The following is a 26,053-nucleotide window of genomic DNA, read 5'->3' as shown; positions in this document are numbered from 1 at the left end:
TTACACTACTGCAAAAAGTAGTTGATTGTGTACCCTTTTGAGAATTTATTTGATAACCGTCTTGAGGTTCAGGTACTAGTACACTCTTTGTTGTCACTACTAAGTAGAATGATTACTTGGTAGTCATCTAGAGGAGGCCAAAGCTTGGAGGACCAACAATTCCAAAATTATAAATAAATAAATGTGAAAATAAAAATGGATAGTAAAATTAAAAAATCAAATACAAAATATAAATTGAAATAAAAAACAAAATATACATATATACATAAATAAATAATGAAATAGACAAATAGTACAAACAATTACAAAAATAAAAAACGGGATTCAAAATGTAAAAATACATGTAAAAATAAATGTGGAAATAAATACAAAATATATAAATAGATTTAAATATCAATCAAATAAAGGCTCTGCTCTGAAATCTGTTATGAAATGTTATTCAAATGAGGGGGCGGTTGTAAGCATGTCTTTTATTTCAAATGAGGGGACGGTCCTAAGCTTGAATTATATTTTTTACATCCATTTTTATTTTCATATTTATTTATTTTTAATTTTGGCTTTTTTGGTCCTCTATATAATAGTTCATGTACTAGAAGCTGGATATCAAGGATATCAAATCAATGTTGGTAACCGCCGATAGTGGAAATCCAGCCTAGAAGTCACACCTACTCGTTGCGTAGTGCAGGCGGGTGTCACGCAGAGGGCGAGGGCGGGTCTGGGTCTGGCTCGTAGCGGTAAGCCGCCTGATTGTGCTGCGTGTTGACGAGCGCCGGACCGTGAGCGGCCGAATTGTGGTTGTCCTGAACCCGCTGGAAGGCCGGTGGCGGCTGGTGAGGGTCGTGCGCGCCGGGCTGCGGGGGAACATCCAGCTCGTCCACCTGCGGGCCCGGGGGGTGCAGGACCACCAGCTGGTCCTGAGGGATGTCGGCGGCAGCGGCGACCAGGTTGGTGCTGGACTTGGACTTGACGCACTGAAAGTCCACGTGGCGGCTCTTTCCTTCTTCCTTTTCCCATGACATGCGGATGAACGGACGCTGGACGTAGTTGTAGATGACCTCTGGACGACCTCCGGGGCGCCGCTTGACCTTCTCCTTGTAGGTTGGGTAGCCTGCAGCAGGGTTTGGGATTTTTCTATTTAGTTAATTTAGACTTTTGTTTTTAACTTATTCACTGCCAATGACGGCTACAGATGTAAAAAAATTATTTGAACTCTTTCTATTAGTTTACAAAAAAAATCAACTTTTGTTAACAAGAGTATGAAAACCGAGATTTTTTTTATTGTACATTTAGAACAGATATAAAATGTGTGATTAATCGTGAGTTAACTATTGAAGTCATGCGATTAATTACAATTAAAAAATTTAATTGCCCCTGATGCCCCTAATTTTTAATAATCTTTTCTTCTTTTTTTAAATTAGGGTTATCAGGCGATTAACATTTTTAATTGTAATTATTCACATGACTTCACTAGTTAACTAATTAATTAACTAATTAATTAATCACACATTTTATATCTGTTCTAAATTGTTAACAAAAGTGGAAAAAAATGAAACTAAAAGAAATAGTTCAAATGAATTTTTGACGTCTATAGCCGTCAATGGCAGTGAATGAGTTAATTGAGCTTGTTTTAATTTGTTTTGCAAAAAAGTTTTTTAAAGTGAGTTTTTATTATTTTCTTTTTCTGTGTCATGTCAACAGGCAAGGCTACACAATCTTGACTACTGAATTGTACTTGTGGTTCTTATTTTTCCCATGCTCGCGCTATAAATCCTGCATATGACTTTTTAAAGATAGCTGTGACACACGAGAAGAAATTCATGTCTAGGAGTCTCCTTCTTTACACTGCATGTAAAAAGTTTACCTTGGCAGTTGAACTATACCTTCGATTCCCAAGCGGATCTTCTTCAGTCCTCTTTCCTTCAGCACCGATTTGGCCACGTCTCGATTTTCAATGTATTTGAAGAAGCGATACAGTTTGGTGCTGTAGATAACTGTTAAGAAATATACAAAGTGAAATTTAAAAGTTGTTGCTTTTGACATCATTTGACATCAAGTCAGGTTATTTTAATATTATGAGAACTAAGGCTAAAACTCCCCCCCTCCCCCTTTTTTTGTTTAAATTACTGCTGTATATTCAATCATGTCACTGCTGATGCACTTACACCAGTGATAGGAAAATGAAGCACTTGTGATATTTTTTACTCTTCTAGATTGCGCTCTTGGTTTAAGGATGCACGTGGACATTTCATCACTTTCCATTGCACTAGCCCAGGGGTCTGCCACATGTGGCTTTTTAATTCCTATCTCCTGTGGCTCCCTGTGGATCTCTAAGAAAAAATTTAGTCGGAAATTATTTTTTTTATACATATTTTTTTAATTACATGTTCTTTAAATGAATGATCTAGAATTTAAAAAAAGAATAACTAAATCAAATGTTAAAAAAACATCAGTCCCAACAAAGTTGTCAGAAAGAGATGAAAAGTAGATGTAAAAGTTTTGAAAAATTACCTAAAAATGTTCAAAAAAGTGACCATAAAATGTCCAAAAACAAAAGAAGAAATCCTGAAAATTACCATAAAATGTCAACTTAAATGCAAAAAATGTCAGAAAATTTATAGCAAAAAGGCAATATAAAGTAAAAAAAAAAAAGAGGCAGAAAATTACCATACGTCAATAAAATTAACAAAATGAAAGACATTTGACAGTCAAGCAGAAGTAATATATATATATATATATATATAAAAGTGTGAAACGACCCAAAAAAAAAAGTCCAAAAAGAAGAAAATACATTCTACATATTGGATGCTACTGTCATATTTTTCTGTTCTGGTGCAGCTCTAATTAGCTCTTGGGGGCTCAGTACATTAGACTAACACTAACACACTGTTTCCTTCATCACAATGTTCAAATGTTTTGTGGCTCCAGACAGATTTTCGTTTTATTTGACCTAAAACGTCTCTTTGGACAGAAAAGCTTGCTGACCCCTGCACTAGCCTTTATCTTTAAACCAAGATCACCATCTAGAGGAGTTTAAAAAAAAATAACAAGTGCTTCATGAAGCTTCATTTTGCCAACGCTACAACAAAGCATGCTGGGAAAGTGTCCTCTATATACTGTTGTTGTGGGGCAATTGTAAAGTTAGCATAAGTCCACTAAGTATAACAGGAAGTGCCGCGTGAGCTGCCTAAATGTTGCTGGCTAAACAGTAGCTCATAGTTTGATAAAATAAAATAAAAAGAGTTTTTCCTTTATTTACATAGACATTGTGATGAATTATAACTGACTTTTTTCCATTATATTGATTAACGTATAACAGATGTATCACGTTATTTTTATTTCGCAATATTATATGACATTCCCAGCCCTTATTTCTGTGAAAACCAACATGCACACGCAGGTAACTGAGTACCCGTCAAAAATGTGGACACGCCTTCAAGTTCAACAGCATGAAAAAGTCTTTACAAACTTTGAAGTAATTAAAGGTAATCAAATGGTAGTTTTGGTTGTGACTTTATAAACGCATCCTTATTGAAGTCAAACAAGGAGAGTCTTACTCTGCGAGTACTCCTCTCCCATCTGCGGCGGGTACTCCTCGTCCCAGTCCACCACATCGTCGTCGGTCAGCACCACGACGTGGCACTCTCTCTCTCCGCTCTGCGCGCTGGCCACCATCAGCGGCAGCACCATCTCCTCCAGGTAGCACTCAAACTGACGCCTCGCCCCGTCGTTTGACAGCTCGTGCATCAGGGCACCTACGGGGGCCAAAGGGAAGGCCGTCAATGACGTGTTCCAAAAGTGGAACTAAGACGCTACAAAAGGCTGAGCCTAGATATTTCCCTCGATTTAGCAATTTGTTATTTATTCATTACAGCTGATATTCACATTTTGATGTCAAAGCTAAAGGTTGTCAGTCTACAGCCAAAAATTAAGTAACTGGATTAGCGGTTTGTAACATGGAGCAGCGAGTTTGTCTACGTGATTGAGGAGAGCACCGGAGAGTTTTCCAAAACGATTTGGGTAAACCGGGATTACGAGGACAGACAATTTGTGTTCAATGACTACATAAACACCGAATCTACCACAAGAAATAGACTCTGGAGGAAAAAAAGTTAGATTCAGACCCTCCGCCAACCATCCCATTAAAAAGCATAATTGACAAGTATGCTCGTCAATGGCAGTGAAGGAGTGAGGATCTATTTCAGTAGGGAGAGTCTAAACTGCTTTTAACTTGTGAGAGTTGATTTGTGTTTTGTTAACGATCATAGATTTTATGTTCAGCATTTTGAATGCTCGTCTGGTGTAGTGATGGGAAAATGAAGCTTCATGAAACACTCCTCTAGATCAGTAATGTCCAAACGTTTCCCTTTGAGGGCTGCATACTGAATAATCGAAGGATGCCAGGGCCACTTTATTATTATTATTTAGGTTTTTAGTTATTTTTTAAACAAGACAAACAGTTTGGGATTTTTCTTGATTTTGAGGTGGGTGGCCCACACCCCTGTATCCCACTAGAATAGATCCGCCCCAGTCCTGAGCCAATCATCACATTCAGAATTAAAGGAAGAGTAATCGATAATAAAACGTCTATTTTTAAAGCAGTGTTTACTTGAGGATTTTAGTTCATCATTAATGTGGTATCTTCACAAATCAGAACTTTACACAGACAGCAGAACATGGAAGAAAACATTTTTGCTTACGAAACCGAAATATCTGACTTAATTCAATTACATAAAGAAATATTTCTATTTTAGTTTTACATAATTTATTTGCATATCTAAAAAAGCAGGCTGTGTTAAAGTCGTTTTTTGTATATACCGAGGGCCACTAGAAAATGGACAGTGGGCCGCAAATTTCCCCTGGGCCATAGTTTGGACACCACTGCTCTAGATGTTTCTCGCGGTTTAAAGATGAAGTGGAAATTTAATCACTTGCCATTAGAGTTAATTTTATCTGCCATTTTAAAATTTTGTCTCAGTTTTAGTCTTAGTCCCATTTTTATTTAGTCCACTATAAATCTAGCCAACTACAAATCTAGCATTTTTGTTTTTATTTTAGTCCAAAAAAACATAATTTTATTACGTTTTAGTCAACAAAAAACTGTCAACTTTTTAGTCTAGTTTTAGTGAGGACAATCATTTTACCCTTGTATTTTTTATTTTTTTTTAATCAGCAGATTATTTTGAACATTTCGGATCTAAAACTATTTCACACAAAATGTTCTCTCCTCTTTTTGATGAAAAACATCTTTACACACAATTACAGTATATCAACAATTGGCTACTATGGCTTCATTCCACAAACTAGTAAATTAACCAGCATTAGTTAGCGGTCGGATTAACATTATTGTTGGAATGTTATAGCCGTTGGATTAATGTTATGTTATAACTATAATTTCCTTTTCTTTTGTACCTTTCACCATATATCCACCCTCCTGTCTGTCACATGTGTTTGTGCATGTTGCACTTGCTAGCTGCAGATTTGAAACGGGGGGTGTAACTGTGTGTCACATGACAGTCAGTGACAGATTAGCAGAGACAAGATTTTACAAAATCATATAATTTTCATGAACTAAAATGTCCTTAGATTTTAGTCCAGTGAGTGAATTACATTTTCGCCTCGTCTTCATTCGTCGATGAGAAAAATGCATACTGATTTAGTCCCAGTTATTGTTTATTAACTCATTAACTGCCATTGATGGCTATAGACGTCAAAAATTCATTTTGACTATTTCTATTAGTTTAACATTTTTTCCCCACTTTTGTTAACAAAAGTATGCAAACCTAGAATTTTTTGTTGTTGTATTAGAACAGATATAAAATTTGTGATTAATCGTGAGTTAACTAGTGAAGTCATGGATTAATTACGTTTAAAAATTGTAATTGCCCGACGCCCCTAATTTTTTATATATTTTTCTTTTAAAAAATCATTATTGAAAATTTTAAAATAATATTTTTTTTAAAAAAAGAAGAAAAGATTATCAAAAATTAGGGGCATCAGGCGATTAAAATTTGTAATCGTAATTAATTGCATGACTTCACTAGTTAACTCACGATTTATCACAAATTTTATATCTGTTCTAAATATACAAAAAAAATCTAGGTTTTCATACTCTTGTTAACAAAAATGGGAAAAAAAATGTTAAACTAATAAAAATAGTTAAAATGATTTTTTTTACGTCTATAGCTGTCAATGGCAGTGGATGAGGGTTTTAATCTAGTCTAGTTTTAGTCCGGTGAAAAATGTGTGTTGACGAAATTATTTTTGTTTAGTTTTCGTTGCCGAAATTAACACAGCCTTTTATCTTTAAACCAAGAGCATGATCTGGAAAAGTAAAAACATATCGCAAGTGGTTCGTGAAGCTTCGTTTTGCGTACATATGGGCAAGACAGTTACCAATAGCATAGAATCTATTCTTGATATAAACATTGAAACGTGTTACCTATTGGCATTTAAATTCATCCTTGTCTTGCCATCAGATCGTAGCATCTGAACCCATTTGAATAGTCACACAAGTGGACAGGCTTTTCCTTTTCAGCTGTTAATTATTGATCGCAAGGGGGGGAAAAGCTTCATGATGTTTCACACAGTGGAGGACAATACAACTGGATCATGTTGAGTAATCACTTCTTGTTGAGAACATGTTGTAACTGTTGCCCGTTTGAATTCTCGCCAGTATGAATACTGCCAAATATTTACCATTTCCATGAACTTTGATTTGGAACATTTCGGCATGAAAACTGTCTCTGGAAAATGTTGACACTATTTATTATTTAAATCTGATTATTATTATGTGTTAAATGTCTTAACATTTCCATCAGATGCTTTATCTAAGCTGATCGATGTTTATGAAATGAATCTCAATGTCATACTACGGTTCTATGAGAATCAGACCTGCTTGTGTGTGTTTGTGTTAGCCTTAATAAAACACCGTACATCTCTCAGCTAATCATGACCTAGTTAGACCATTAACACACACACATAGACACACAGGAGAAGCCATGAGTAAAGACTGCCCCTCCCACACATTCAAGCAGGCACAATATTAAAGTCCGAGGCAAACATGAGTGCACGGACAACTGCAACACATTCAGTATATTGCATATAAAAACTTGCCAGTATAAAAAGGACAGCGGACTCAAATGACTAAGAGTTTGTTTATAACCCTCATGTAAACCACATGCCTTGAACGAAAAGTCAGCCGCTCAAATGTGCCGAATCAAGATAGGTCAATTCGATGACACTTACCAAAGGCGGCAACACATCCACAAACGCAAGTGGTACATGAGCGTGCATGCGGCTCCGCACACCGCAAATACTCACTGAGGTCTCTGCACTTGATGGTGCTGTCGTTGAAGGAGATACACAGGTAGTCACATGCCTCCCTCAGCTCAGGAATGGAAATGCCGTCAGGGCAGCGGATTATCCCCGATTTGTAGTAATCCTGCCATTTTCAGCGCCATGCACACAAGTGAAGAAGTGAGCAGGGAGGCGGGCGTTCACACAAAAACGCACACACATGGAGGATGGGAAACAAGACGCCATTATTGAAGCTGCTTGCTGAGGCGTTTGGGAGGGAGCAAGAGAATGTGTGTGGGAAATAGATGCGGGGGAGTGGAGTGCTGACCTACGTAAAAATCTGGCAGCATCATAGGCAGTAAAGAGGGAGCCTGCGGGTGGGAGGCGAGTATAATGGGTGAGAAGGAGAAAGCTGCTGTCGTCACACTGCCTGCACCACTTTCCCACCTCGTCATGTCTGCCTGCAGCCTGTCCAACATGTCGGAGGAAACGCCCTCCATCGCGATGATATTTCCTACCTCACCCAATTGTCGACTGGGCGCTTGCTGAAATCAGTTGCTGTTCAGTCCTGTTTCTACAAGCGGTTGGGAACCATTATTTTTATTGGCCAACTATTCCGCCGATCTCTAGCACCAATAGCCATAAAAATGCTGACTCATGATGGTAAACCTTTTTCTAAAAATGCCCCCCCCCCCAAAAAAAAATTACTAATCCTAACCCTTCACAATAGCAATGTAACTGCTTTAAATATACAGCAAGTAATTCTCTTTGTTTTATACAGTCAATAAATATTGGGACATGAGTAAACAGCAGCACAATGGATTTGAAATAAAAACAAGCAGACCTTTAGCTTTAATTGAAGGGTATTTACATCCAAATCAGGTGAACAGTGTAGGAATTAAAAGCTTTTATATGGTAAATGGTACTTCCATTAATATAGCGCCCTCAAAGCGCTTTACATTTGACTACTCATTCACCTACTGATGACACAGCATCAGGAGCAATTAGGGGTTTGGTATCTTGCTCACTGAGACTTTGACATGGTCACAGTGGCATGGGATTGAACCTACAACCTGGGTTGGGAGACAACCACTCTACCACTGAGCCACGCCGCCCCAATGTGCTGCCCATATTTTAAGGGACCTGACAAATCAAAACAAACCAATCAGAGCAAAATTAGGTTTGGCTAAAACCATTTTTTAGAACATGCTTAAAAAGACAGAACGCAACAGTGAACTCAGGAACTCTTGGTCTACAGATGCAATGGAAATTTCATCAATTTCCATTCCAAGCCAAAAGCACCATTTATAGGAGTAAAACAGTGGTTCATGAAGCTTCATTTTACTATCACTACTCTATGGCCATACGGAAGAGAAGGGTATGAAGAAGGCACAGAACTGCTCATGATCCACATCCTGAAGCATGGTGCTAGTGGTGTCATGGCATGGGCGTGTATGGCTGCCAATGGAACTGGCTCAAAATCATGAATGCAGGAGAAGGCAGGATTACAAGTATTTTGGCAATGTTATCTACTCATATTCATCCAAATGCTTCAGAACTCTGGATAGCGCTTCACACGGTCTAGAGTGACGGACAATGACCAGAAGCATACTGCAAAACCAAAGAATTTTTGAAGGTGGCAAAGAAGTGGAAGGCTATGTCAATCATCTGACTTTAATAATACACATCTAAAAAAGCTGAAAGGAAAATGCCCCAAGCAACAACAAGCAGTAACAGTGGTACATTGTTCACCTGATTTAGATGTAAATGTAAATACCCCAGACCCATTGCGCTTGTGTTTATAGACTAAAATATGAGAATTGTCTCTATGTCCCAATACTTATGGACTTGAACTTAACTTATGGACTTAAACAGCTTGATGACTTTTTTTTTTAAAGTATTATCTGCCAAACTGCTGCTTGTTGTGAAACAAGGTTTCAAATTGTAGTTTGCGATTCCAAATATGCAGTCTCATCAAAACTCATTGGCTAGCAAAATTGAGAATCACTGTTTCCTATTATTCAACTGCCAAGACGGCCCCCAAAAGCTCTGCTGGGCTGGATGTACGTTTGTTAACATGGCACAATGGACTCACATTACTTGTACACGTTGGAGGTCAAAGCAATCTCAATGCTACTTACCCCGCACCTGCTAGTTAGCAATGAGCTTCAACTGGCTAGCTAGAGCATCTAAACGCGTTCCAGAGCCAGTAATTATCGCCTCCATCTGGGCGAATAAGCTACACTTCTGACAAGTATCATTCTCACAAAGAGATGATGTAATTATTATCATGGCTTCTCCATCTTTCCTCATTATCATCATGAGGAAAGATGGAGAAGCCATGCTAATTGCTTGGGATAGGCAAGTACCAATACCAGGTATTGGTATCGGTACTCACGACGGATATCGATACTGGTATGGGCTCCCCCTGTTGTGAGTAATATCACTTCTATCTGTGGTTCATATATGTTTGTAGCTCACGTGACTTTGCTGTGTTTAATTGCCTCGTTTACGTTTACCCTCGCTTAATTGCCTCGTTGTCGTTGTGCTAAAAATATAACTTGACGTTAAAGCCCTTCTAGACGCTAATTATAGCTCTTATACATACTACATTATAATTGTAATGTGGCTTTTTCATTTCCCTTTGGGTTTATGTATACTAATACTTATACAGAGCTGCCTTCCAAATTAAAGCATGGATTTCAAAACCGGATACAATTAAACATCACACACTAAACAGCTTGAGGAATTCTTAACATGGTAGATATTACTAAATTACTTGAAGCCCTGTTCTATTGAATTGAATTCTTTGCACTTCACTGTATTCCTTAAAAATAAGTTGTACAACCACATATTTTGATTGGGACTTTTTTTCCGGCCACTGGATTATTATTTTCATCTTATTTATAGATTTTTTTTAAATTTATTGTATTGTGTACTCTATGCAAAATAACTTTTATGAGTTATTTAAAAAAATTATCTGTCATTGTTTTTGTACTAATAGTATCGGGACTTGGTATTGGTATCGGTGAGGACTGAAGATTTGAGTATGGGTATCGGTCCCCACAAAATTGGTATCCAACATCCCTACTAAGTTTAACACGTAATTGTTTAGCACTGGAATTGAGTGTTTGGGTGATCGACTATACTTTTCACAGTAGTCTGGCTCTAACAAGAAAACTCCACTCATGTGCATAGGTGGACTGCGGTTTGCACTAGACTTGTGCTGGAAACAAAAATGGGAAACCCTAGTGATTACGTACAATATTTGCATTTGGGATGTCATAAAAGCTCATGTAGGTGTAATGTAAGAGCGTATCACTGAATTAAAGCAGGAGTGGGGAGGGAGTCAAGACACTAGTTTGAACGGGGTAATGACAACAGGAAAAGTGATGCATCAAGTGAGGAAAGGACAGCAAGGAAACGCACGCATCAATAAGACAAAGTGTGAAACTGTCAGGCAGTTCTTACCAAAATTGCTCGAAACACAGTGGAGCTGATACCATCAGCTACTTCAAATTCTCCTTTTTCATTGGGTCTAGTGAAATTGTTGTCCCGCCCTGAACCAAACATCCTGGAAACAGACGAGGAAGAAAAACGAGCACACGTGAACAAAAGTGTTGATAGCCACCTATTTCTGAAAGAAAAACCCACAATGGCCTGTTAAATAACCAATAAATCTGCTTCAGATAAATTGAATATGACATAATTGTTTCATGAGAGTTTCTGTCATGAGAGACAGGTAGCTACCGTCTTTATTTTTACCTGCCGAGCATGGTGTTGGGTTGAGCTGTGAATATGGCCGGATCCACCACAAATCTTGTATTGTCCACAATAAGAGTCACTCGTTCTCCGACTCGCAGACCGCCACGATGAACCTCTTTACTGCTGAGGTCATACACATAGATCATATCACATGATCCTTGGCCAAGGGTCTTGGGGTGGTGGTCGCCAACAGCAGTACCAAAGGACCGAGGCGAATGTCCAGCAAACAGAGCTCCTCCAACGTTTGAACAGGGAAGCGCAACTCGGGGTGGGCGTGGACTGGACGATCTGGAGGATGAGCCGCCATCGCCACGTTCTCGGTCTGTGGGGGGAGTAACCAACTTACTTGTTTTGTCCATCAATACATTTCCAAAAATTACAGTGGGGCCGGAAAAAAAAATTGTTAAAAAAAAGGGGGGGAAAATAATAAAAATAAATAGAAATGTATTTGGATTTTGACTAAACAATGTGGCACAAATCATGTATAATATAATGTAATATAAATAAAATATTTTTATTATAATAGTATAAATACAAAATATAATAATATATAAAATAATACATAAGACTTTCACTAGACTAAAAAAAAATGTGATGCAGAGTGCAGACTGTAAAAACGTAAATGGAAAAGCAGAAGACAGACTTCTGTCCTGCTCATCAATATAATATGGTTAGCTGACAAGTACTGGAAAATGAGCTGATTTTCATCTTCAGTGTTTTTGTGCTGCATGCTTTTCTAGGTCACTGTTCTGTATAAAGGGCAGTGACACGTAACAATATATATCAGACATCTTACTATTGTGTTGCTGCGTAAAAGTGCACATAGTATATCCCGCCTTAACTGAGTTTTGTGTAAAAACTTAGCAAAGGCAGCTTAATGCCTGATGTTCTGTTACAGCTACTTTGCAAGTAAGAGGTCCATTTATATGGCATGACCACCTCTGAAGTACTTTCCCTCTGCAGTCACTGTTTCCATTATTCAAAGACATCATGCATTATCACTGCTTTTAAATATCACACCTTGACACTTTGGGCAATGTTTATTTATGGTGTCCAGATAAATTCAGTGCTTAAGAAGTGCAGGCCACATATTTACAAATCATTGCTTCACGACATTAAAACATTAAAAGTTGACCTGATAAAGCCACATTTTTGTTTGCAGTGTTGTTGTAATCTGACTTCTAACTGATTTATGTTAACGCAACACTTCTTTGGTAGGATTTTGTGAAGATGCTCTATTTGTCAGGTTCTGGCGGTGATTGCGGACGTAAATGCGAGGAAGCAAAGCGAGGAAGCAGAGGTGTTCAAAAGCTATTTAATGCAACTAAAATGAAAAGGTAAACAAGACGCCATGAAAAAGGGCGCAAACAAACACAGGGAAACAAGACATAATATGGACAATGAACCGGCAAGGACTGAAAGAAAGCTGTGAACTAAGGCCCCGTCTAGACGGAGGCAAAGCCGGCTTCGTTCTTCAAACAAAGCATTGAAGCATTGCAAGACTTGCGTGTGTCCAAAAGAAGACGCTGAGGACGTTTAACGGCTGTAATGTGTATGCCAAGTCTGGAGTGGCGCTGTAGCGTAGCCACAGGGATTTAACGGAAAGCGTAGAAGAAGAATCAGCGAAGAATCCCTAACTTTATTGCAATCTACAGAACAAACATGGCGTTGCATGTATCGATAACAACATGAAAAAGACGAACGCAGGAGAAGTGATAATGGCGGGTGATTAAAGTACAACACCGCTTGTTGAACGTGGGAATAAAAAAGCAAACTATTTAGCTGCAAAAGCATAAGCAGGCTAAGGAGGCTGCGCAAAACGACTGCGACACGGCTATCCGCCATTGTTGTTGACAGACTGACGGTTAGCGCGCAGACGCGAGAATTGGCACATACGTCATCAAACTGAATTTATATAAATGTACACTTCATAAAAAAAAAATTATGCTAACAGTGGGAACTTAAAAAAATAAATAATAATGAAATAAAATGAAGTAGTTATGTTCAAATTTTGGAAAACTGTATTTCCAGTAGAAAACTTAAGGGAACTATTCACTTGCTTAGTTTTTAATTTAGCTTAACGCATGCTGATGACCCTGGAAGCTCCCTGCAATTTTTGTTAGAATTTTTAAACAAAGCTGTCAATTCTTTATACATTTCAAATTAAAATATATGCATTTTTTCCACACTAACGTTTTCTCATTTACTGCAAATGAATATCGGCTTGAAATATTGGTTATCGGTCTCCTTGACTAGTAATAATTTGGTATCTGCCTTTAAAAAAAACATATTGGTCTATCACTATTAAAAACTCTAAAATCTAACAATTTTTCCACACTGATTAATTTGCCTTTATTTTAGTGCAAGCCCAATTTATAATACCAAAACATTCATGTATAATAAATATGACATTGTTGCAATAGAGATTAATTCATGGCTTGCGTTTATTTAAAAAATACAAGGGAGGCATTGTATTACTGAGGGAAGAAATAAATAGCTATTCTCTGTTTTTAAATCATTCAGCTCTAATGCACAAGCAGTACATTCAGGTTGTACTGTTCCAAAGTGTATCGCAGTGAATTAACTGGACTACTTGGTGGAAATGCGGCTTTTAACTCATCCCCGCCATTGACGTCTTTTGACGTCAAAGATTTATTTATACCGGGCTGGCAGTGAATGAGTCAATTAGCGTAGTTCTCCTCACCATGCTGCCGAGTGGGGGATGTAACGTTCCGAATGCAGGGGGTTAACTGACTCTCTCCTCTCTCGTGGGACGAATCTCGTGAACGGTCACTGGAGCGCCGCCGCTGCTCCCAGTAATATTCACCTCCTCCTCTCAAACCGCCGCTGGCATCATTGGTGGCACCAGCCCCGTACACACTCATGGTCCCGGCCCACCTCTGCTGCTGCTGTTTGCAGTCCAACACTGACACACCACACTGCCTGTTACTAGGAGAGCAACACATTCAGAGACAAACACAGTTCAATTAAACATGATCGCGCAATCACACACTAAACGTTTGGCTGATGTTTTTCCATGAGTTCAAAGCAGGACTGAATTAAAAACAATGAAAAATTGATGCCCCAACAGCCACTTCAGAATTGCCAAATGCTTTCCCCTTAGCCGTTCTTGGGTGTTTTTGTTATGTTATAGGTCATTATCCTGTTGCAAGAGCCATGTCCTGAGACTGAGATCAAATTTCTGACAGTGGGCAGCACATTTCTCTCTAGAATAATTTGATGAATGTTATATCCTGCACAGATTCAAGACACGCTGTGCCAGAAATAGCAAAGCAGTCCCAGAACATCCTCCATGTTTCACAGTAGGGACTTTTCCTGGCATGCTTCATTTTTGCTTCTCTGAACATAGAGCTGATGTGCCTTCCTTCTCAAAATGTTGTCTCGTCTGCACAAAGGACATTCTCACAGAAGCCTTTAATTTATTTTCAACATCTAAGGCCTCCTTGGACGTCTCCCATGAAGTCCAATGGCTGGTGTGATAACACTAATGTACATTGACCTTGGAGTTCACCTTTAATTTCTTGTTCGAGGCTCTTTTATTAAAATTTATATTATCCACCTCTTCCATTTATCATCTATTTTCCTGCTGCAGCCCCGTACAGGGAGGGTTGCTACAATCCCGTGCATCTCAAATTCCTGAATAATATATGCAACAGTAGTCACAGGAACATCAAGATGCTTGGAGATGTGCTCGTCTATAATTTCGTCTCCTGGGACAATTTATTCCTTCACATACTGTAGACCATTTTCAGTGTGGTACAAACCATGTAACCAAATCTCACACTGACCCTTATTCAGATCTACAGCAAAATATACCGTCTTTATTTCATTGCTAATGCCGCTCTATGAATAAAGACTGATTTATTGATCACTTTTAACTTATTGTTGACTAAGATGACCTGCTCCGATTGTACAGGAGGCATCTGGCACATAGTAACATGTAACGCTTAACAGTCCAATATCTTTTCCACGTCCACATAGTACAGGACAGAATGTAAAAGGACAGGATATCTGCCAACTTATTGTATTATGGACCTTTTTAAGCCACTTCAATGACAATTAACTCTTTTACTGCCAAAAACGTTAAATGACGTTTAGTAAAAACCTACGGAGGGCCGCCAAGGACGTTAAAAGACGTTCTCCAATTTTTTTATTTATTTTTTTGGAAACGGGTGGAGGAAAGCCTTGGCCAGCTGTGGTGAAAGTTTCAAGCAGATCTAGTTAGCCTAATGACTATTTTTGGCCCCTAGATGGCAGCGATTACTCTCTTTTGACAAGATTGGGTAGGCGTCAGTAGAAGACGTGAGGCGGAACTAGAGGGGACAATGACTGGGGATGGGAAGCGAAAATGGCGACCGGTTGCAAACAGCTCACGCTTGAGCATTTTTTTCAAAGACGAAAAGCATCGAACAGTGCTAAAGAGCATATTGCTGACGACTATGATCATCATCGATGATGATGATGGTGACTCCGAGGTTGGAAGCGTTGACGCGGCAGTAGAAGACGTGAGGCGGAGCTAGATGGCTGAGGAAGCGAACAATGGCGACCGGTTACAAGCAGCTCATCGACCAATGCTAAAGAGCACAGTGATGACGACGATGAGGTTGACGCTGAAGTTGGAAGCGTTGACGCCGAAGTTGGAAGCGTTGACGCCGAAGTTGGAAGCGTTGACGCCGAAGTTGGAAGCGTTGACGCGGCGGCTATGACCACGTCATAAAGCCTCACCGGCTAGCGATGCTAACACCGGAAAACGCGGAGCACAACCGAGCACGCTCAGGCGGACGTTCAATCGGACTACGAAGAGTGCCCAGAGTCCAATGCATATTCATCGGAGGAGTGGGTACAGTCTGCTACTTGCTATTACCCGGAAAAAAGGCCGTCAAGAAAGTGTAACGTCTGCACGCGAAAGGGGCAACCGCAGTGAAACGAATCTGTTGTGCAAATCCTGCTCCGTCTCCTTGCACGCAGGGCAGTGTTACAAAAAGAAAAACTGTATTTGAAACATCCACATAATTGTAAATAGTACCACAGTTGCACACATTTGTAAATAGTTTGCGAAATTGTTTTGTCAAATTGTTACACTGTTGAATGTAAATAAACGTATTTTGCAATCTAAAAACACTTTTTCATTGTTGGTGATAGTGTTTTACAGAAGTAAAGCACTATTTAGGTGTTTGTGGCATCATTCATGGACAAAAAGAAGTGTACAATTCCCTATAGTGCATGAAATAACATCGTTTCACAAAAAGCTTGTTTTCTCCGTTTTTTGTTTCAAAACAGAGCATTTCGGTGAAACTAACCATTTTCTATTGTTGATTACTGAAAAACGGAATAAGGTAGAAACAAACTTTTTCTGATGAAAGATGAGAGTTCAATCTTTCATTTGGTAGTATGTGTGTTCCCATAGTCCAAACACAACATTTTCTGTGGACCTTGAAAGATCAGTCAAACTGCTTAAATGGGCTGGCACTGGCGGCATCCCTTTTCTGAAAACGTCTGGCAGTCAAAGAGTTAAGAATGCATTAGCGATCTAATTTTAGGTCAATTTTAAGGATGACTACGGTTTATATTGGTAAATCACTTTTGCTCATTGAGGCAGCCGTTTTGGTTTATTGGTTAGAACATAATTCTGATTTATAAATTAGAGCTAGAGAGACAAGTGGAAAAAGTTTTAATTAATTTAACACTATTTTGATATTCCGTGTACAGTAATTGCTGGACTATAAGGCGCACCTGATTATAAGCCGCGCTAGCTAAATTTGGGGAATACTCGAGTTTGTTACACTTATAAACTGCACCCGACTGTAAGCTGCAGGTGTTAGCGCACCAGTATTGACCATTTGCACCGACGTCACGTAATCACGTGACTTCCCTATGACAGACGGCGGAAGGAAATTATTGTAGAATGAAAGTGGACGTGACCCGGAGCGACTTAGTGACTTAGCGACTGTTATTTTACAAATTAAAAGTTATTATTGCCCATAGAGCCATGGAATCTACTACTTCAACTGAAGACTTAAAATGCAAACGTGATTATGGAAGGATTACTCTACATGTAAATATTTCAACAAAATCTTCACAATTATGGGCATAATATTTATTTAATCAATAACTAATAGTGACACTGCTGTCGTTTGTGTGGCATTAAGGCATAATGTAAGACAGCAATTGCTGCAAACAGCACATGCACTGTTGATTCAGTCAGTGCAGTCTAAAGAAGTTCAACATGACATCAGATTTGGAAAATTGAGCTACATCCACTTCGACCTCCGCCATGGCACAACTACGGCAGAATAATACTTTCAAAAGATCATATAAGTACATTGGAAATCTCCCCCAGAATAGATGCAAAAAATCTAGTCAAATTCCCTACCTGATCAAAAATATGGTCTCAATTTGAATATTTAATATTTTTCTCTGCTAGTTTTTTCATATGTATTTCCACTATTTGGTAGGTAAGAAATAGGTACAGTGTCAAATTCTATGAGTCAGGGAGCAGGTGACTCATTAGCGCATCATGTCTCAAAAGGAGACCCAGACAGTGCAGCCCATTATACAGCATGGTGAGTTAACGATGACATTTGTGTGACATGCTCGAGTCGCAAATCATCTTGAGTTCACATCTTGCGTTATCTAGTACATGAAATCCAGAGAAGGTCGCAAATAGACTTTGATTGGCTCCCAATTATAAATGCTTGGGGTATGTAATATACGTGGCATGTGCACCTATTACATTTGTGAAAACAGATCGACATAATCGAATAGGGAGAGGGGAAACAACAAATTACAAACCACGATTAGCATCTGTTTATGTATTTAAAAAAAGAATTATTTGAAGCACAGCTGCAATGTCCTTGAAGAAAAGGGTCACAACAGCAGATTACGGCTCAGCAGGTAACATCTTACAGACCAGACACAGAAACACAGAAAATGCACTCTTGCTCCTCCGCGTATTGAAGTCTAATCTCGCAGGAGATCATAATTGCTGACCAAAATTGATTAATAAAAACAAAAGCAGCCAAACTGGCAGACAGCCAAGCGGCCAGACCAGTATTGTTGGTGAAGGGAACAAAGGAGCTGAGGATGCAATTCAGGGAAAGCTTCTTCTATCATCTACTCACAAAAAAATGCACGTGTATCAGTAAAGGTTTCACTAGTAGTCCAGTTGCTCTCAAAAAGCATCCTGTTAGAAAGCAGTAGGCACCTTTCTATTTTAACACAATTAAAGCTAATCTTGCTGACTAGGTCAATGGCCTGGAGCCACGTGGGTGTACTGTATGGATGTAAAAGATCAGTAGGTTCACAATAACACAAATGACTTAACCATGACAATCATACTGGCTGCCATGGCTATCTATTAAAAGCAAAAGGTGAAAGACCCAGGGGGTGAGGGACTCATCAATTATTTCGTGGCTGCTGACACAGACCGATAGGCAAAAGCAATAGCACCAGCAATAAATGCTGTAAGGAGGGCAAGCACTTCAAGAGACATCGCTTACCATGTGGAAAATTGAAAAAGACGATTCTTGAGTACATTCAATGTTGAAAATTGACATTCCTATTGATAACGATATATAATTGATCAGTAAGAGAGTTAGATAAGGCAGACAGTGGCAGCTGACCCGCTTGAACATCATGATATAATACAAAAAAAAGAAAAGAAAATAGACTAAACAAAGTACGCAAGTCTGTGTTAAAGCTAAAAGCAAGGAGACCTACCGGTCCCGACCAGCGGGCCAAGAGTAGACAAAGCAGCAAGGGACGAGACACGGGATGACAGCGGCACAAAAGCCTTGCGCTCCTCCGAACAAAGCGGGCTTGCCGTCACTTTCAGCATCCTCGCTCATTACTTTCCAACTTCATCGGCATCGTTTCACAAACTCGACTTGAAGCCCTCACGCTAAACCCACCACCTCGTTCCACACCTACGAACGTGTCCGCATCAAGAAAATGGATAGAGTGCGCCGGCGAGTGATTCAGAAGAGAGCTTAAACTGTGAATGGCCGCGTGCTTGACTGAATCAGAGCGATGCTGCCTTCAGGTGCCGCTCGTAAATGCTCCTTTCTCCCAGCCTCGCGCAGCCTCAATTTTGTAAATGTTGAACAAACATGAAGGGTTCCGGGCAGGATTGGAATGAGGTGACATTTCAGCACTTTGGTCAATTTCAGCCTGTGTAATCATTTTCTTTTTAAAGCTCAAATAGAGCATACTGGATCTCATCAAATAGCCTGTTCTCCAGTAAATGCTCCAAAAAAAAGAATTTGTCTTGCACTCAATCCGTAGCACTTGGTTAAAAAAAAAAGCAAGGCTCTATTTAAAAAATAATCATAATAATTCTGTTGTCACCAGCATTTTCCTATTGAGTTGCAGGTTGCAAAGGTGCAACTTGCAGCCACTTTTATAAAAGTTAAGATTTTTTTTTAAATGAATAGTTAAAAAATAGCCTTGGGGAAAAAATGCATGTTTGTTGACGCATTCGTTATCAACGGAGCATTTTCAACACTACATTGGTCAATAATGTGTAAATAAATAAATAAATAAATAAACAAACCACTGACTCACAGAGGGACTGACCAATAGTATAGATCTGGGGTGGGAAAACTCGGTCCTCGACAGCCGGAGTCCTGCAGGTTTTGGATGTTTCCCTTCTCCAACACCCCTGATATATGATATGATCACCACTCATCAGCAAGCTCTGCATAAGGTCCTGTGGTTATTCTTTTTTAAGACAAAAAAAGGTTGTGCTTTACCTTGACTAGTTTCGGCGACAACTGCCGCCTCCCTCAGAAGCTGTCAAACTGACAGTTATGACGTGTCTTATCAGCTGATGTTCCTGGGTGTAGCCGGCGTGGCGGAGCTGTCATGTGACGCTCCACGCCGACTACGCCCACTGTCGCTCAATGATCTCCAGAGAAGGGGATCCTATGTGTGGGAAAGTTGAAAAGTTCCTTCGTCCCTATCTAGTGTGTCCGGTCCCCGTTTCCTGATCTCTATTGCTTCTTTTATCCATCTTTTGTATTTGTGTATGTGTGCATCCAAAGGACAGTATACATCCAGACAATAAATGTAATATATGAAATACCCTGCACAACCTGCAATAAAACCTATGTTGCCTATGTTGGGGAAACAAGAAGATCTTGCAACATAAGAAAAAAAGAACACCAAAGGGAATGTAACAAACAAACAGCAACACATTACACCAAAGCAGAAAAAGAAAGGGCAACACAAGAAAACCTAAAATCCGCCATATCAGATCACTGCAAACGAGAAAACCACATCATGGAATAGGCCGCGAGCATCATTGGAACAAAAGAACAAAAATACAAAATATGGATAAAAGAAGCCATAGAGATCAGGAAACGGGGAATGGACACACTAGATAGGGACGAAGGAACTTTTCAACTTCATCGAGCGACGGAGGGCGTGATCGGCGTGGAGCGTCACATGACAGCACAGCCACACCAGCTACGCCCAGTAACATCAGCTGATAAGACACGTCACAACTGTCAGTTTACTCTTGAGCTTCTGAGGAAGGCGGCAGTCGTCGCCGAAACTAGTCATGGTAAAGCACAACCTTTTTTTGTCTTAAAAAAGAAAAATCACAGCATATAGATTCGTAGACAAGATGTTTTTGTTTTGTTTTTTGTCAATCCCTGCATAAACCTGATAACGATCCTGTTCATTGGAATCAGATGTGTTGGAGCAGCGAAATCTCTAAAATCTGCAGGACTCCAGCCTCAAGGACCGGAATTGCCCACCCCATTATATATTGTTTAAAAAATAATAATAAAGAAAGAAAGAAAAGCAGGATTTTTCGACCCGTTCATATAGTCCTCATATGGTTAAATTTTAATGGTAGATTGACTGTATATAAAGTCTCGTAGCACTTGAAGCAATTAGAATAAACTTCACTTGCAAATAATATAAACAAAAATGGCAGGCTATGTAATCCTTGAGATTATTGCTGATATATTTTGTGTACAGAGAAATTGTAATTGATTGATTCAATGACTATGAACGACAATGTGTTTTAAAAATATATTTAGTATTTTCAAATGTGTCATGCTGCCGCGAAACCACTTCCGGCAACACCAGCTGCCACCCGGAGGTGACGCAACAATTTGCTACTGACAAAAAAAAAGTGGTCCAAAATTATAAGTAAAAATAAGTATGTTCAAACTCATAAAAGTATTACTATTACTTTGATCCATGAAAATAAACCATTATTATATTAATGAAATTTTCAGGATCGTGGTTCGTGAAGGTGAGGTACCATTAGTAGGTCAGCCGCGGATTTATTTAGTTTGCAGTTTAAATAATGTCCACAAGGTGACGTAAGAAAGGAACAGCTTGTCGAAACTCTGAAGGAAAAAAATACATTTTCTACGTATTTCTGCTTTACCAATTTATAATTTTTCAAAGGATGTCAAATTTTTGGGTTAGCAAGTAAGCCTTAACTGGACGGACATGTTAAAAAAAATTAACGTTAGTTTGTGTAAAAAGTTCGCATTGTCTTTACCTGTCGTGTAAATTCCAGTACTGAAGTGTTAGTCCGGGCAAGAAACCATTAATAACCTGGGCTCAATGAATAAAAGTGACTCTTCTTTCATTCGTCACTTTAAGCATGTGCTGCCATGAACTACATTTTGCCTGTGACTTCTTTGTTGTGGTTGCTGTCGTTGACTTATCGCGAGACATCACGGACGAATCATGACTTTTCATTCTGTTCTACATTTTTTTCTTCCTCCTTTTTATTGTCGCGCTCATAACGAACAGTTTACAGAACATAAAATAATAACGCCGTTTTAAAATATATCTTCCATACGTATAGAATATAGCAAAAATCCACCAGGCATATGATACGATAAAACATATAACCAAACTCATACATTTCTTATTTAAATAGACACAACAGAATTATTAATGCCAAAACGTACCTTTAGAATTATGTTTACATCAATCTCAAAGTGAAGTAATTCCAGTAGGTGCAATGAAAAATGCCTGAATATAATTTATTTTACTGATAACAACCACATTGTTGGTCCAACTCTTTCATTTTACAAATAAATAGATAAAAACCAAATAAAAAAAGGAATAAAGTGCCCATTCAAGTCTTTGCTCATTATTGTACATATTAGTCACTTTTTAAATAGCAATTTAATAAATACGACTACAATATAACATATGAAAATATAAATTCAGAAAAATAACCTTTTATAGAAATAAAAACGTATCCAAGTAGGAACGAGAGAAAAAACTCGAATTTTTGCAGTACGGTCCGATTGTCTCCCGTCAAGTAAAACCCTCAGGATTTGTAGAGTTAAGTTGATTCTCAAATATTTTTAAGGCTTCCTGGAGCTCCTCCGTTGTCAGGCCGGTCAGTTCGGACAGCTCGTCGGAAGACAACCTCCTCCTCGCCCGGCCCGCCTCCCATCGGCTGTGGACCAGAGCGGTGTGGATGCCCCGGAGCCTCAACTGTAGCCAGTCACGACGCTCCTGCACCTGTTTGTGCTCCCCGATGTTGTGCATGAGCTGGACCTCACTCACCGTCCTTTTCCTGGGCAACGTGCTTTTTAGTATTAGTCGTATATTTAAAAACAAGGACAGTTTTAAAGCGAATGCCGTTTGCATTTATAGGGGTTTACCTGAGGGGGCGCCCTCCGGTGATAATGAAGAGGTGCAAAATGCACAGACAGATGAAGAGGATTTGGCAATGAAAACTTCTCATGATGAACTAACTTGATCACCTGTGAAAAAGGAAATATGTCAAAAATCACAAATCAACCCATTAACTCTATTTTATTGCATTATTTATATGTTTCTTCTGTGTGGTTTGTAGGCACACAAAAAACATGTTGCACTGTGAATCCCTATTTACTAGACAGAATGAGTTCAACATACCTGCTGTAGCCTATCCTGAGTCTTACATGTGTAAGGTGAATACAATCATAGTTAAATTCTACTTTGGTTGATGGCGGGTATCAGTGATGATATTAGCACTGGACTGGAGTTCCTTTTATAGCCGGTTGGCCCAGCCATTGACTTGCCGTCATTAGTGCTGATGATGTCACACCGCTTGTGGTGGCAGGAGAGGAATGACAACACCTCCTTTTGGCTGTGGGCTTTCACCATCCTCATACCAAACCAAAATACCCACACACCAAAGACACATACTCTTTGGGACCAAAATTCCAAACCTTTATAGAAATGCATGCATTTCACAGGAAAACATTCAAGTTGTCTTTCTTATTATAGCTGTAATTGTGATTTTTTTTCACGTTGCAACGTATAAATGTATTAAATATATACTTTTCCACTAAACAAAACCTGAAATAAACCTTAAACAAACTACTGCAATAATGTTGAAAGCTTTTCTTTTTCTTCCACGTGCACTTGCCATTTCAATTTGTTCACATCTGACCTTTTTATCTGACTCTTAACCTTCCGCACAACAATAGTTACCACATTTGGATGGATTTATTACTGCCTTTGACCATTAGCAAGTCTCCATGGTTACATTGAGTCCTTACTCAAGAATTAGTATTGTTTAAAGAGTTTGCTTCCCAAAAAGGAGCTTTTACACTCATCTGACGTCAGAAAGTACGTCCTGAATGAAAGAGTATGTAGAGGTTTGCTGGTGGCGTCAGCGGGGAATCCTGTAGCTCGTCACTCTCTTTATTATCGGTGATGAGTGTGTGCGTGTGTGTGTATGTGTAGCGTGTAACTGATTCAGGTCTTGTTGAAAGAGTTAACATTCATGTTCTTTTCACATTTATTTCAAATCCTTCATGATATTCCCAACTTCAGCATTGTAATAATTTTGTGGCTACACTGACCGTACCTACAATTATTAACTTACAATGAATTATTATTACATTGTATTATTTTCATTGCTTCTCCAAATTAAAATCGAATTTGTCTTCTCTTTATTTGTTGAATAACAAAAGACAGAAGTTATGTTGCGATGTCAATGATAAATAGTCAAATACTGTGAACATAGGATTCCGTTGTCTTGTTTCACACAACTGCTAGTATTTTCTTGTCATTTCAAGGTAAAAGATACAAAATAAAGATTCATTTAAACTAATTTGGCCAGGGAATAAGAGGTTTGGGGTGTAACTTGATATACTCTGTGTTGTACGAATACATGGCAGTAAATTAGCAAACCAAACAACGTTGCTAGGGTACAACGCAGAAACAATTCCGCAGCCGTTTTTCCCCAATGTAGTTTGCTGTTTGTTGTAGGTGTTAGATATAGAAATTCAATGTTGAATGTAAAGATAGTAGCATACATCAGTGTGTCATACAAAAACTTTCATTCAGATTTTGAAGGAAGTAATAAATGACAGTAAAAAGTCAATTTTATATGACATTTTGGAGGAAGTTGGTCAATGGCTCTATTTTCTTTATAAAATTGAATATGTGTCAATCATACTGCCCTCAGTTTTCAGCAAGTACCGCAAGGATAACAGATGTGTAGATAAAAAAGGGAAGCCCCCCACAACATTGGTAATATATATTAGGTAGCCACCACCAGGGTATGAGTTTCTTAATTTAGTTGGAACTCTGAATGTCATGGGATGGCACAAAGTCTCTGAGAACACGTGGCCCCTATATATATATATATATATATATATATATATATATATATATATATATATATATATGTGTGTGTGTGTGTGTGTGTGTGTGTTTAAAGACATAATACATTTTATCTAGCATCATAAGAAGAGCTTTCAAAGTATTGGTGAACTGGGAAACGAAATACTGTATCTCACACTGATCATCATTCTGGTATACATTTAATTGAAGAAATTCACCTAGGAGAGGATAGCTGGAGCCCATTACAAACAAACACAACAAACATTTTAATGTTGATATCCAATTAAAAGTTCTCTTGCAGTGCTTTATTCGCACTTATTGATTTCTCTGAAAAGTGAGTGGTCAGTGATTAAAGTTGTTTATATAGCAACCTTACAAGGTTTATAGTGATCGTGGGGCCTTCAAAGAGGTTGACCTCCATTTGCTTTCCTGTGATATTATTACAGACCATAGCCTCGACATGTTTAGATGACACTTGCTGAACATTTTGACCCCTGGCCTGAGATTGGATTCAGAAGTTTGCCGCTCTCATTACCTCATGCTGACTCAATGAGTGGTATGTAGAAGCAGCAAGGTGCGTGGGAATATAACATGAGTAATCACAGTCGGGGGGATATACCACAGTGCCACGCAAAAGGCAAGTCGATCAGTTAGGCAACAGACACAAATGAGCTTTGGGAAAACACAATTATTTATTTAAATAGTGAAGCTGTAAACAGTATAAGTGCTGACATCTTGGGACATCACCATTAACCTTACATTCAAGTATAATAAGCAGAGTAATATTAGTACAGAGAGCCAGAGTCCTGCAGATTCATATACTCAGCTCAACATCAAGCTCTACAGAAGCCTGAGCTTTAAAATCAGGTGTGGTAGAGGAATCTAAAACCTGCAGGACTCCGACCCTTGAGGACCAGGATTAGGCAAGCCTGCCTTAAAACTTAAACTTAAACTTTCACAGCATTAAATTATTCTCAATACATTAGTCAGTAACGTATTGGAAGTCTACACAGTACCAATTTCAAGAAAATAACAATTAATAAAAAGTACTGAACGCATCTCTCACAATATGTTAAATCTCACAATGAGTGCAGTGGCTGACTTTTAGGATTAGATTTACGATACAAGGTGAAGGGTCACATTTGACGGTGAGTAAGCGTCACAGCGCGCATCACAGGCCGCGGGGGGAATCATGCCCACTTTTCCTGGAACTTCATTGTCTTGTCCTTCCTTCTGAAAGCAGCTCTCTGTTGTTTCACTAGGCACCAGACACCACAAGACCATTATCACTGGCTAAAATCATCACCTCACCAGGCTCATTGCTGTGGAATTTACAACAGATTTTTATTGTAATTATTTTTATTTTTAT

At 38.8% G+C, this 26,053-nt stretch overlaps 1 protein-coding gene across 3 annotated transcripts in view; it reads right to left on the bottom strand.

Annotated features, from left to right (window-relative positions):
* The window catches only part of LOC144053554 (BTB/POZ domain-containing protein 10-like), a 22,582-nt gene extending 817 nt beyond the window's left edge, over positions 1-21,765 (bottom strand). Inside the window, exons 1-8 of one of the 3 annotated variants that reach the window (XM_077568117.1) lie at positions 21,602-21,765; positions 13,766-14,010; positions 11,062-11,383; positions 10,768-10,870; positions 7,246-7,441; positions 3,555-3,752; positions 1,881-1,991; positions 1-1,108 (exon numbers count right to left, since the gene is read on the bottom strand). The exon at positions 1-1,108 is cut by the window's left edge and continues 817 nt beyond it. In XM_077568117.1, coding sequence (XP_077424243.1) covers positions 693-1,108; positions 1,881-1,991; positions 3,555-3,752; positions 7,246-7,441; positions 10,768-10,870; positions 11,062-11,383; positions 13,766-13,946 — 1,527 coding nt within the window. In that variant the 5' untranslated portion in view covers positions 13,947-14,010; positions 21,602-21,765 and the 3' untranslated portion in view covers positions 1-692. Of the gene's footprint in view, positions 1,109-1,880; positions 1,992-3,554; positions 3,753-7,245; positions 7,442-10,767; positions 10,871-11,061; positions 11,384-13,765; positions 14,011-18,801; positions 19,113-21,601 lie in introns of those variants that run through there. The other 2 variants (XM_077568115.1, XM_077568116.1) reach the window with 2 other exon arrangements.
* Positions 21,766-26,053: the final 4,288 nt, after the last annotated feature.

This window comes from Vanacampus margaritifer, chromosome 6 (assembly GCF_051991255.1).
Source record: "Vanacampus margaritifer isolate UIUO_Vmar chromosome 6, RoL_Vmar_1.0, whole genome shotgun sequence".
NCBI classification, from domain to species: domain Eukaryota; kingdom Metazoa; phylum Chordata; class Actinopteri; order Syngnathiformes; family Syngnathidae; genus Vanacampus; species Vanacampus margaritifer.
Note: the sequence above shows the minus strand (reverse complement) of the source record. Positions and strands in the feature narration are given on the sequence as shown.